Source organism: Scleropages formosus, unplaced genomic scaffold (assembly GCF_900964775.1).
Source record: "Scleropages formosus unplaced genomic scaffold, fSclFor1.1, whole genome shotgun sequence".
Lineage (NCBI taxonomy): Eukaryota > Metazoa > Chordata > Actinopteri > Osteoglossiformes > Osteoglossidae > Scleropages > Scleropages formosus.
In genome coordinates this window covers 1-11351 of record NW_021641024.1, presented here as the reverse complement: position 1 = coordinate 11351, position 11351 = coordinate 1, and the positions used below count along the sequence as shown (strand labels likewise).

The 11351-nt window shown below is 42.2% G+C and overlaps 2 protein-coding genes across 2 annotated transcripts; both read left to right on the top strand.

Moving 5' to 3' along the window:
- Positions 1-483: 483 nt before the first annotated feature.
- On the top strand, positions 484-7140 carry LOC114909670 (acyl-CoA-binding domain-containing protein 5-like). The gene is made up of 11 exons (XM_029249509.1): positions 484-560; positions 859-1042; positions 1657-1777; positions 2254-2326; positions 2427-2529; positions 2723-2896; positions 3041-3205; positions 5442-5647; positions 5806-5856; positions 6096-6205; positions 7035-7140. Exons 2-11 carry the CDS (start codon positions 967-969, stop codon positions 7045-7047), a joined length of 1092 nt encoding a protein of 363 aa, XP_029105342.1. The 5' UTR covers positions 484-560; positions 859-966; the 3' UTR covers positions 7048-7140.
- A 1624-nt stretch (positions 7141-8764) lies between these two features.
- Positions 8765-11189, top strand: LOC114909672 (ATP-dependent zinc metalloprotease YME1L1-like; the record flags this gene model as incomplete). The annotated part of the gene is made up of 6 exons (XM_029249510.1): positions 8765-8889; positions 10121-10237; positions 10388-10574; positions 10742-10843; positions 10925-11034; positions 11116-11189. Coding segments are annotated over exons 1-6 (623 nt in total), but the record flags the coding sequence as incomplete, so codon positions are not given.
- Between the last annotated feature and the right edge of the window lie 162 nt (positions 11190-11351).

The window sequence follows — 11351 nt, the reverse complement described above, 5'->3', positions numbered from 1 at the left end:
AGCCCACCGTCAGAACGTCTGCCGTTTCTTTTTTCAGCGCATACAGCGCGCTCGCAGGCGATTGGCCAAAACACCCCGTGAGAGCCATATGGGCCAATCACAAGCGAGCGCGTCCCTTCGTGCCGTGAGAACAGCGCAACCCTCACAATGAAAGGAGCGAAACACATGCTGGGTCGTGTAGTTTTATAAAGGGAATGAGCTGGGGGTACTGCTATAGCAATACGATGTAGAAAAAACGCAGTATAATAGGTGATTATTAAAAACGTAAAATATTTACATTGCAGACTCGAGTAGTACTTGATCGCTGTATATAAATATGAGAAGGAACTGTCTTTGAGCGTTAACAAAATCGAAAGTATATGTCCTCTACAGTTGTTGTTAAAAACTACAGCTCCCACATTTTTGCTGCGGTGCATTGTGGCTCTTGAAGTAAACATCCTTAAAAACGATTCAAGCCCCTGTACATAAACTACAGTTCCCTACGTTCTTTCTGGGGCACAGTCATATGGTGCGTGATTGCAATTTATCAGCGAGGTCTACTCCCCCTGCAGATTATAATGGTGAGGTTATGGCGATTTAAATCGATTCAACTCCATTTTGTATAAAACTTTGTCAGGTCACCATATTTAACTTTTCTGAGAATTTACGCTTTGCCTTTGTAAAATCATTTGCGTGCGTATGCGATATAATTTAAGAGATGCAGATCGATAATTAATTGTCGGATAGTTTTAATAATAATAGCAAAAAAGTTGGTTAAACTTTCTTTAGGGTTTTTTTTAAATTTGATTTATTTTACACTGTAGTCTATCTGCGTGTTTTAATATACGTGACCGCAGATCTTGTCTTTAATCCTACTAGGGCTGCTCACACTTCACCTGAGGCTGATGATCTGCGTGGACCATTTGCCACTTGGTCCATCTGCGTCACCTTCCACATGTTCTATGGTCCACCTCGTCCACCTGGTTGATGGCGGAGGGGAATTCGGTGCATGAGTGCAGGTTTGATGCTGCACTGAAAGTTTGGCGGAATTTACCTGATGATGGTAAAGACCATTCATTCTGATTCATTCTTTTATTCCCTCTAGTCCCAGTGGGCTCTAATTCATCTCAATAATGAGCTTTAAATAATATGTCAACCCGTGCATTTGTAAGTTTGATTCCCCTGTAAAAGACCATGAGATTCCATAGCGGTCCTAATCTTCTTTTAAACACAGGAGAAAACTGGTGCATCTCCAAATGGCTTTAGGGTGGATATTAATGCTGATATGTGGAGTAATGATATCATGTTGCTTGATGTCTATACATTTTTGAGAACTGAGATTAGCATGCTGTTGGAAAACAGTTGGGAAGAAGCAGGCTATTCTCTGAACATGGTAATTTATGTGTCTAGGGTGGCTTAAAGCAGGCAACACGCGAGGCTGACCTACATTCTGCACGGCTTAACGGTGTTCTTTGTAGTGGAGAACCTCCAGATGGCCTTCTGCCAGGAGATGTCATTAAAGAGTTCATTAAGTGCTACAGTACATTTCTGTCATACTTGCTGTCAATGGTTATAAACCAAGGAATAATCACAGCTCATCATCCATCTTGGCAGCCCGCTGATGAGCTGTATCATTTTTTGAGTATGTTTATATTTTTTTGTGTTCCGATTTTAAAGGTCCTGTTCAGCTGTCGGATGACTTGAAGTTGAGGTTCTATGGCTTCTTCAAGCAGGCAACAACAGGGCCCTGCAACATTCCCAAACCTGGCTTCTGGGTCTCTGAGCAGAACGCCAAGTGGTAAGGAGTCACGTTAAGCTCGACTTAGGTTCTCCTGTGTGGAGTTGGGACATGGCAATGGGGCAGCAAGGGCTGTTGTGTTCAGAGGTTCAGCTTCTACTGGAACTGTCAGAATTTGGATCCCAGATCCTTGATTAAGGTACTTACCCTGAACTGATATGGTAAAATTTACTCTGCTGTATAAATGGGTAAATGACTGTAAGTAGTTAGTTTAATACTGTAGTCACTTTGGAGAAAAGTGTCAGAGAAATTAATAAATGTAAACATAAAAAAGCCTCTTGGACAACAGTACAAGACAAGCATATAAATAATAAGTGACAATAACCTGTTTGTTGCACTGATAATTCCTTTGAAAAGCCCCTGTAAGGAGTTAGTGAAATTTAAATTGGTTCCAAATTCAAGTATTAGTGGTGTGTGAAGAATCTTTGGTATTTGAAAAGGGATTCATGAGCCCAAACATCTCCCTTGGCTTCCAGGGAAGCGTGGAGTTCCCTTGGAGACATGTCGAAAGAGGAGGCGATGATGGCGTACGTTGAGGAGATGAAGACTGTATGTGCTTTGCACCGTGGGCACAAAGCTCCGAGAACCCATTTCAGATCGGTGCCGCCATTGTGTTTCTTTACATTGAAGGTCTTGGGCGTTCTTGCAGATTCTGGAAAGTCTTCCGATAACGGATGAGGTGGAGGAGCTGCTGGATGTTCTGGGACCATTCTACGAGGTCGAAGAAGAGGAGGCGATGCCAGATGATGAGAGTAAGGGGTTCATCGGTGGCTTGACATCACCGCAGCAGTCTTTTAATAATGAATATTCTGCGTGTTTAAGTTTTTAATGATAAAGATCTTGACAGTTTTAAGCTTTTCATGTTGACTGGCATGCAGCAAAATTTCCACTCTACCTGATGGAAATTAAGGTAAAATAAATAACAGCCTTGTTCTATATGATCAGGTTTCCCAAAGGCCACAAAGGGCAGTGATGGGATTTTGGGGGATGAGGAGAGGAACGGCAACGTGGCGAGCAGTGACACTGACTTTGAGTCTGACATAAGTGAGAGTGAAGAAGAGGAAGATGATGAGGAAGAAGGAGATGATGAACAGCAGGAGGAAAAGAAGGCGGAGGAAGGTCCAAAGCAAACTTAACATCTGAAATCTCCTTATCTTCTCCTGCAGCTGCAGAGAGGAAGAGAAGTAGTTCTATAAATGAAATTTACCTGCTTCTGCTCTACATCTGGGTTTTGTGTTGTATTTAATATGCTTCTCTCTAAAGGATATGTCTGTACAGCAGAGGACACCACGACTGGTCTCTCCTCAGACCACAGGGCTCCTTTCAGCGTGTCCTCGGCCTCTAGCCGTGCCCACAGCTCCCTGGACGGTGAAAATATGGAGGAGGAGCTGACTCGCATCGCTCCGGCTCAGGAGGACAACCTCTGCGGTACAAACAGCTTCTCATATGAGTTTTTCATATGTATGAAGGGTTCAAGAATATTGGAGTAGCTGAATTGTTAATTGTGGTATCTTGGCAATCTGCAGTCACTAACAAGTGAAGTTCCTCATTCTCCTTGGAGCCGATGATTTTTACTTTCCCTATTCAGTGATCAAAATATGTTAGTTTTTAGGATACTCTTTACACTGGCTCTTCATGTTATGAACAGTTCATTTATGCACTTTCGAAGAAAACAAATTTTCCACTTGCATTTTCTTCACTTACCTATTGTCCTGAAAATTTGTCTGCAAGACAGGCAAATGTGCCAAGTGTTTCCCCTCTGAGTTACAGGAGAAAGCACCCAAAAAAATAGATTTGTGGGACCACCTTAATTTAAATCCCAATGTTTCTAGCTTGTGTCTGTTGTCTGATCAATAAAAAGATGGGAAGATTTACCTTGTTTAGCAGATGAACTGGTTAACCAATTGGCATTTAATAGGAGCTTCAGATTATTTTTTTTCATTTTACAGTAAATTAGTGTTCATGTAAATGTAGACAACACAATTTTGTAAATATTTAAGTATTACTGTATCTATCTCGAGATTTTTCTAGACCTAACCAGCAAATAAATCGAGGGATCTCTGAACAGTACTGTTAAGCTTTTACTGTACTTCTCTTCAAAAATGGTGTTGGCTGGGAGGGAAGGTGTGGTAAGCTGGTTAACTCTTGCTGGTCACACACTCATCTGTGATTTCTCTCATGATTTTCATTGTCCAGTTCACTGTGAAGATACCTCTGGTGCCTTCCACTTGACCAGCGACTCGGGACAGCGAGGTGTACTGTGACTCCATAGAGCACTTTGGCACAGGTGTGGTAGGGGTCCAATCTCAGATGGTGTGTTAGAAACACCAGTGTGTTCAATCACAGGTCACAGCTGGTCAAACATCTCATTTTCATTCCTAACCTCAGAGGTCACAACTCTTCCCCAGGCTTTTATGGACCATCAGGACCACATGACTGCTGTTGATTGAGAAAATGACTGTGATGGGTCTCAGAAAGTCGTTAATGTTAAATCAATCAGGTCTCTTAATCAGACACTTTGTTCCTACATTATAGAGCTGCCCAGTCCACTTTCTTGTTGTAGAAAACTAGAACCTTCAGCAGAACCCAACAACTGTACAGCACAAGTACTTCAGGTCTGGGTTTTCACCCCTGCTCCACAAGAAACTGTGTTAATTGGAAGATGATAAAACAGTGTTTACAGCAGGTGTCATATTGGTTAGCGTTGCCTGGGTTAAAATCCCACCTCCTATTGTAGTACACTTGATCGAGGTATATACCCTAAATTGATACAGTAAAAATTATCCAGCTGTATGAATTGGTAATCACTAAGTAGTTTAATATTTTTTCTTGGAGGAAAGCATCAGCTAAATTAATAAATGTAAATAAATGTTAGTGTATTCAGATGAATTATTAGTATCCTCTCTCCTCCAGGACTCAGTAGAGTTCTTTAACCAACCATTGCAGTTGACTGGGGAGACCCAGTGGTCCACCGGAGTCCTCAGCAGAGCTCAGCAGGGTGGAGAAGATGGTCGTGGCTGAAGGGTCTTCAAGAAGGAGACAGAGGCAATGGAGAGATGAGGAGGAATAGGTCACAGAGTGACAGGTTTTCAACTGGTGAAGAGGAGCGGCCTCCAGCTAGCAGAAGGGGTACAGCTCAAAAATGTTCTGTATTAATAGACAGCATGATTGGAATGGAGTGGGGCATGATGATTGGTGCTCATAGTGAATTTACCATGAAAGGATACTATAAACTCTTAGGACTCCTTTGAATTCTGAATGGTTCTGATATTATATGTAGGCTACAGGCAGCGTAGTGGTTAAGCATTGATCTTACACTTAAGGGACCCAGGTTGTAGTCCCCTTGAGTAAGGTGCTTACCTTGAACTGATGCTGTAAAAATTACCCAGGGTATATTAGTAATTATAAGTAACACTGTACATTAAACAGGTACTAATCATTTGCAAGGTATTTTAATAGTTACCCATTCTAACAGGATAATTTTTAAAAAACATTATTTAGAGAAAAATTGAAGCTACATGAATACATAATTTGTATTTCTATTGGTCATTAAAAATGAAGTGGTATAAATGCTGTCTGTGGGTGACAGATGGCTTTTTTTTCAGTTGTAATAGAACAGCCTTGTGTCTGCAAGAGACCTTTACCTCTCAGTCTTTTGTTCAAGGCTCCATGTTGTCTGGCTCGAGCTCACAATCTGAAGCCCAGTTGGGACTCCGGAGTCCAGGAAGAGATGGGGACCACAGAGGCAAAGAGGGAAGGGCTGTGGGTGGTGTGGACAAGCAGATAGCCACGGTACTCCTCCGACTGGAGGAGGACATGCAGCACATACTGCAGAAGCTGCATAATCTGGAGACCCTTTCTGAAGAGCAGGTTAGGAGGAGAAGTTGCGCACAGTTAGGGTTAGGGTTGTTTTGACCACATACGGTTCTTGGTCACCTTCCCAGCACAGCATTAAGAAATTTTCACTGTTGTAACAATCAAAGTTATATTAGAACCTGCTGAGATGCTGATGTTTCTTTCTACTTCAGGCTCGATCCATTGCTGCAGTACAGAATTACCCAACTTTTCCACGACACAAGGTACAGCATGAAAACTCAGTGATATCCCATTGTGTTTTTACATTATAATTATTGGATCCTTTAAATTGTACTTTTATAGCACTTTTTTTACTGATATTTTGATATGCTTGCTGGAACCAGAACGTGTCCATCATAATACTGATGATGGAATTTAACTTGTTTATAGTCGCTTCCTGCGTATCTCAATATTTTATGAGTATGATGACCATGCCGTGTGCGATTGTGCTTTGGTTTTCCAGGACACCACGCGGTGGCCTTTCGACATCTCCCTGTGCACAGTGGTCTTTGCGGTGGCCTGGCCCTTCATAGTGCACTGGCTGTTGCAGATGTACCACCACCGACGGAGCAGGTGGGACAAATCCTCCCCAAAGTGGCGAAGAAGGAGGGAATATGCAGTATTGTTATATTTACATTTTTTTGACACTTTTCCCCCAAAGTGATTTACTGCAAAATGTGAAGATACTTACAGTGATTTACCCATTTATATAGCAGGGTAATACAGCAGGGTAATTTTTACTGTATATATTGTTAAAAATTTGTATTTATTACAATTAAATGAGTAAAATTGGTATCATGCCATGAATTCAAGGCTTTTGCCTTGTGCTGTGGTATGCTTGATGAATGTACTTGCTTTGAAATGGTACAGTAAAAATTTCCCAGCTGTATAAATGAGTGAATCATGTTAAAGTTTACTGCCTAACACTGTAAACTGGAAAAAGGCAATTATATTCCCATCACATTGTGACCCAATGGGAATTTATTAGGCTGATTCCTAGACATTGTGAGTGGAAGATGGTGGTTGTAACCACTAGGCCACCTGCTGCTCCATATTTCACAGGCACCGTGGTCACCAGCTGAATTAGTGTCTGGTTCTCGATCGCTCTCATTTACACTGTATGACACAAAGTGACATCATACGCTTTGGAGGGAGTGTGATTCCACCCTCAACCTGTAGGTCTGGAGTCATATCTCTTAAGCTGTGTCATTGGTTGTGGGTTCAAATCCACTTCAGTCTGTGTGGAGTTGGCATGTTCTCCCCATGTTTATGTGGGTTTCCTCAAGGTGTTTTGCTTTCCTTCCACAGTCCAAAGTCATGTGTTTCAGCTGGATTGGTAACTCCAAATGACCTTTAGTGTGTGTATGTGTGTTTGTGTGAATTATTTCTATTTCTCTTACAGAAAACTGAGTTGAGAACAAGATGGCCTTTCTCTTAACGTCACCATACTGCGAGCTCCTTGTATCACTTCACTGCCTGCTTCCAAGATCATCTCTCCTGCATTAGAAATTATTTAAATTGATTTATTAATTTATGTACTGTAAATTATACCAACTATCCTCAAAGAATTCTGTATAAATTTTACAATATTTAAATTTTGAACGATGGGCAAACCATTAAAGGAAATAATTTGTTTTGCATTTATAAACACAGAATGTGTTGGTCAGGTGTTAACTATTGAAATTATTGAATTTCAGCTTTTTGTGTTTCACTGAAAACCACAGAGCATTGGCAAGTTTAATTATTAAAAGAAAATTACATTTTGTCAGCTGTTTGTTTTGGCAAAGGAATATATTAATTTGAAGAGCTACTGGACATGTTGATGTTGGGGGGGGGGGGGGATGTTTATTTACAATTGTTGCTATGTCCTTATCCATAAAAATAAACAGAAGCAAAATAGAACTGGAATAGAACAAGTCTTGTGTAGTATTGTGTATATTGCAATTTTGTATAATTATATATAAGTAAAATATATTTACAGTTTTGTAAAATAAGTTTGTTTTGTGCAATATTGGCTGTATTAAATCATATAGTTTGAAATGGGGAAAAATTAATATGTAAAGGATAATTTTCCATTTTGCTGAAAAATGTTCCCAGCTGTACAGATAAGAGCTGAAGATTATTTGAGAATGTCCATGTATTTTTAGGCAGTTGGACTCATTGTCTAGTTCAGCTTTTCTCTTTGTCACATCTACTGTAGTTTTAGAAAAGAGAAATAAAGGTTTTCTGAATATTTCTGGGTATTTTCTTGCATTTAAAATGCCTACATTTTAAGACGTGTGCATGCAGGAAAAGTCAGTTTTTTGTGTTTAGAGAGGTGTGTAAAAAGGGTTAATACTGTTTATCCTGGTAAAGTGTGACTACAGGTTTAGTGACAGGCCTGTAGTAATGCTCACTTGGCGGTCCCGCACACGAAAAGTAAAGCATTGGAGGTTCTCTGTTCTGGCTTGGTTATGGTGGAATGACCTCCTCACCTCCCTCAGAACTGCTGAAACTTTGTCTACGTTGAAGAAGGGTCTCAAAAGTCACCTTTTCCGGTCTCACTTCGCCCATGATCTCTCAAGCTCATATATGGTGTAAACGTTCATGCGGCTGTAGGAAGGTGATCAGGATTCATCCTGAGTTTTTTTGCACCAACTCGAGCGATGAACATCGGTGCATCAACTAAGGGGAAAGAAACTAACTTTACTTAATCACATGTGTACAACTATGTCTCTTTCTCCTAATGTACTCATTGAGTCATTGTATTTTCTCTGAGATGTACGTCGCTTTTTGGAGAAAAGCGTCTGCTAAATGAATAATAAATGTAATGTAATGCCCTGTTTGACGTCGGTAAAGTGTGACTGTGATCACCGGTGCAGTCAGGTGTGTAATTAGTGTGGTACTACCCTGTTTTACGCCGGTAAGTTGGTGCAGGCGCAGCGAGAGGTTTGGGGAGTGTGGTAATACCCTGTGTACACCGGTAGGAGTAAGGAGAAGGGTTAAAACTGTTTACCCTGGAAAAGCGTGAGTACAATTGAATTGCAGCAATAAGAGACGTATAGGGACTGTGGTAACGAATACCCTGTTTTACCCCGATAGTGGTACGTCTCGGTGAGAGCTGCGCTCGAGGCCGTGTCGTGTGGCGAAGCGCCAGAGACGAAGGACACAGTGTCACCGTGTGGTGTGAAGGAGCAGAGCCTGAGGAGCAGGAGAAGCAGCAGCAGCAGCCGGAGGAGGACACCATGTTCTCCGTGTCCACTGTGGTGCAACCGCAGGTTGGGCTGCGTGCGTGGGACGTGGGACGCGCCGCCATGGCGGAGAAACGCTCGCGGTCAAGTGGGACGAGTGAAAGAACCGCTTTAAACACGTCAAAACGCCCATTTTATTCACGTCGAATGCGTTAGAGGACCGCGTAACACGTGTTATGCACGCCAAAAGACCCTAATACGTGTTAAGCAGGGTAAAGGACCACGGTAACCGTGTGTGCGCACGCACGGGGCTGTCGCTATTTCCGCTTCTCCTAGCGAAGTCAGTGTGTAAGAACGAGTCAAGGCTTAAGGCGCGAGGCGAGGTGTCCGTTACAGAAACGGCCGAAAGGCGCTAAAAAAGCGTCGCATCACACGGTTTTCTGACCCGTCATTTTATATCAGACACGCATCATCATGCCAGATGAAATGGCCCCATGGGCATTTGTTTGTCTGTTTTGTTTTGTTTGTCCCCCGTCAGCGACGTTGTTCGGGTCGGTTTCTAGTTTTACTCGGTTTGTTTTCCTTTCGTTTCTTTCCGTTGCCACGAAGCCGCTGTGGACCGTATCGGTTCTGTCAGGCTTCTTCACCGGATTGTAAAGCCCGGGCTCCGGTCAGCCGTACGGTACCCAAACCACTTCTAGTTATAGTAATAGTTAGTACTGCTGTGTTTCTTAAACTCAGTCCGCCTGGCCGCTGCTTCAACAGGAGAGAGAGGCCTGCAGGCCTGGAGAGACACAACACAAAAATAATGTGTGATTGAAAATCAGATTAAATAATTAACACAACATTAACGTTGCCATATACAGCTACACGCACTATAACACCCATAACTAGTCCACCCAGTAAATAAAGCTAAAGCAACAAATAATTACTGTTGTGTACAAAATAATAAACACTATAGAGCAGAAAAAAAGTAGCTTTTTCTGCCTTTGTTGTAGCATTTGGAATACTGTTTTACGTGAAACAACCATACTAATACAAAATGCTGTGTTGTATACAAAACATATTGCGATACCGTAAAGTGACAGTAGTGTTAAATGAAATGGTGTTAAACAGTGTAAAAATGGTTTGTACCCTTCCATAGTGGGGAAAATATGGGGAAGGTTCAGTTGATACTGCTATGAGCACACTGTGAAGGGGTGTTGATGTTAACAGGGTTCTTGACAGTAAGAAACCAAACCTGAACCTTTTAACTTCTAAAATACTTTGTTAATGACAATGTATTTCTGTGTGGTAATTTACTCTTCTTCTCTCCCAGGTTACTGTTCCACTGAGCCACCTCATCAATGCCTTCCACTCCCTGAAGAGTCCCAAGGGGACCTCCAGCAGACAGCAGAAGGAGCCTGTTCTGGAGAGTGACCTTCCAAGCTGTGAGGTGAGACATGCGGCCTGGTGGGCTTCAGCAGTAGCTTCCAGGCTCTGGAGGTGTGGTGACAACCTGTGACCATCAGTGCTGAGATGTACATTGCTTTGGACAAAAGCATTTGCTAAATGAATAAATGTAAATGTCTGTATGTGTCTACAGCCCACTCTGAACCTCAAAGACCTGGGCCTAGCAGACCTCAAGGAGGATAGATTGCATGACCTTGTGGACCAGCTACTGCCCGGTTTGGTCCTGTCCAGAGAGTCCTCTGGCCCTTCTCCATCCCCCCGGAACACTGGCTGGAGGATCTCCCATATCTCCACAGACTCCTTTTTTCACAACAAGCATGGTAAGAGGAGGCACAGCCCAGTTCTTTCTTCCTCGGTCAGAGGATATGATGGGATGGACTAAGATGGAAGTTTTGAAAGATGGCATCTGTTACAGATGCTTTGCAGATTCCTGTTCTTTCCTACAATGATGGATGCCTTTTTTTTTTTTTTTTTTAAAAAAAAACAGGGTTCTCTGGTGCACCAGGGGGTGTTTTGGCCTCTCTTGGTCTCTGCAGACAAAGTCCCACACCTCTCCAGATGGTGTCTACAGGATTTCACCACTGGCCGGGTAAGGCCAGGAAACATGAAGTCTGCAACACTAACTGAGCAACAGCATGACTTGTTAAATGGACGTCTGTGTTGTCTTTAGTTTGCATCCAAAGTCGAGGGTTTAAGACATTGAAGTCTAAAACCAAGCGCCTGCAGTCTGGCTACGAACGTGCTGCGGACACAGAGAGCTTCACTCCATCCTTCATGAAGGTTGGTCACAATCATCCAACAGCCATACATGTTGTTTGTTAATGCTGAAAAATTAATTCATGGGCTTATGTTCATCTGCAGTTCTATCAAATGGAGAAGGATGTGTGCTTAACTGACCCGGAAGAGACACTTACCTGGCAGAGAATGCAGCATTTGTGCTGTTTCTCCTGTTAACATAGTCAAATCTGTTTCTGTGATTGACACTTAGCTACTGGCTTATTGTATTGAGGATGGTCGGGTTGTGAATTTTCGAAGGTAAACATTTTCTGGTTAATTTTAATAGCATTTTCTTGCCTTAATGTTTTTTCTGAAATGTC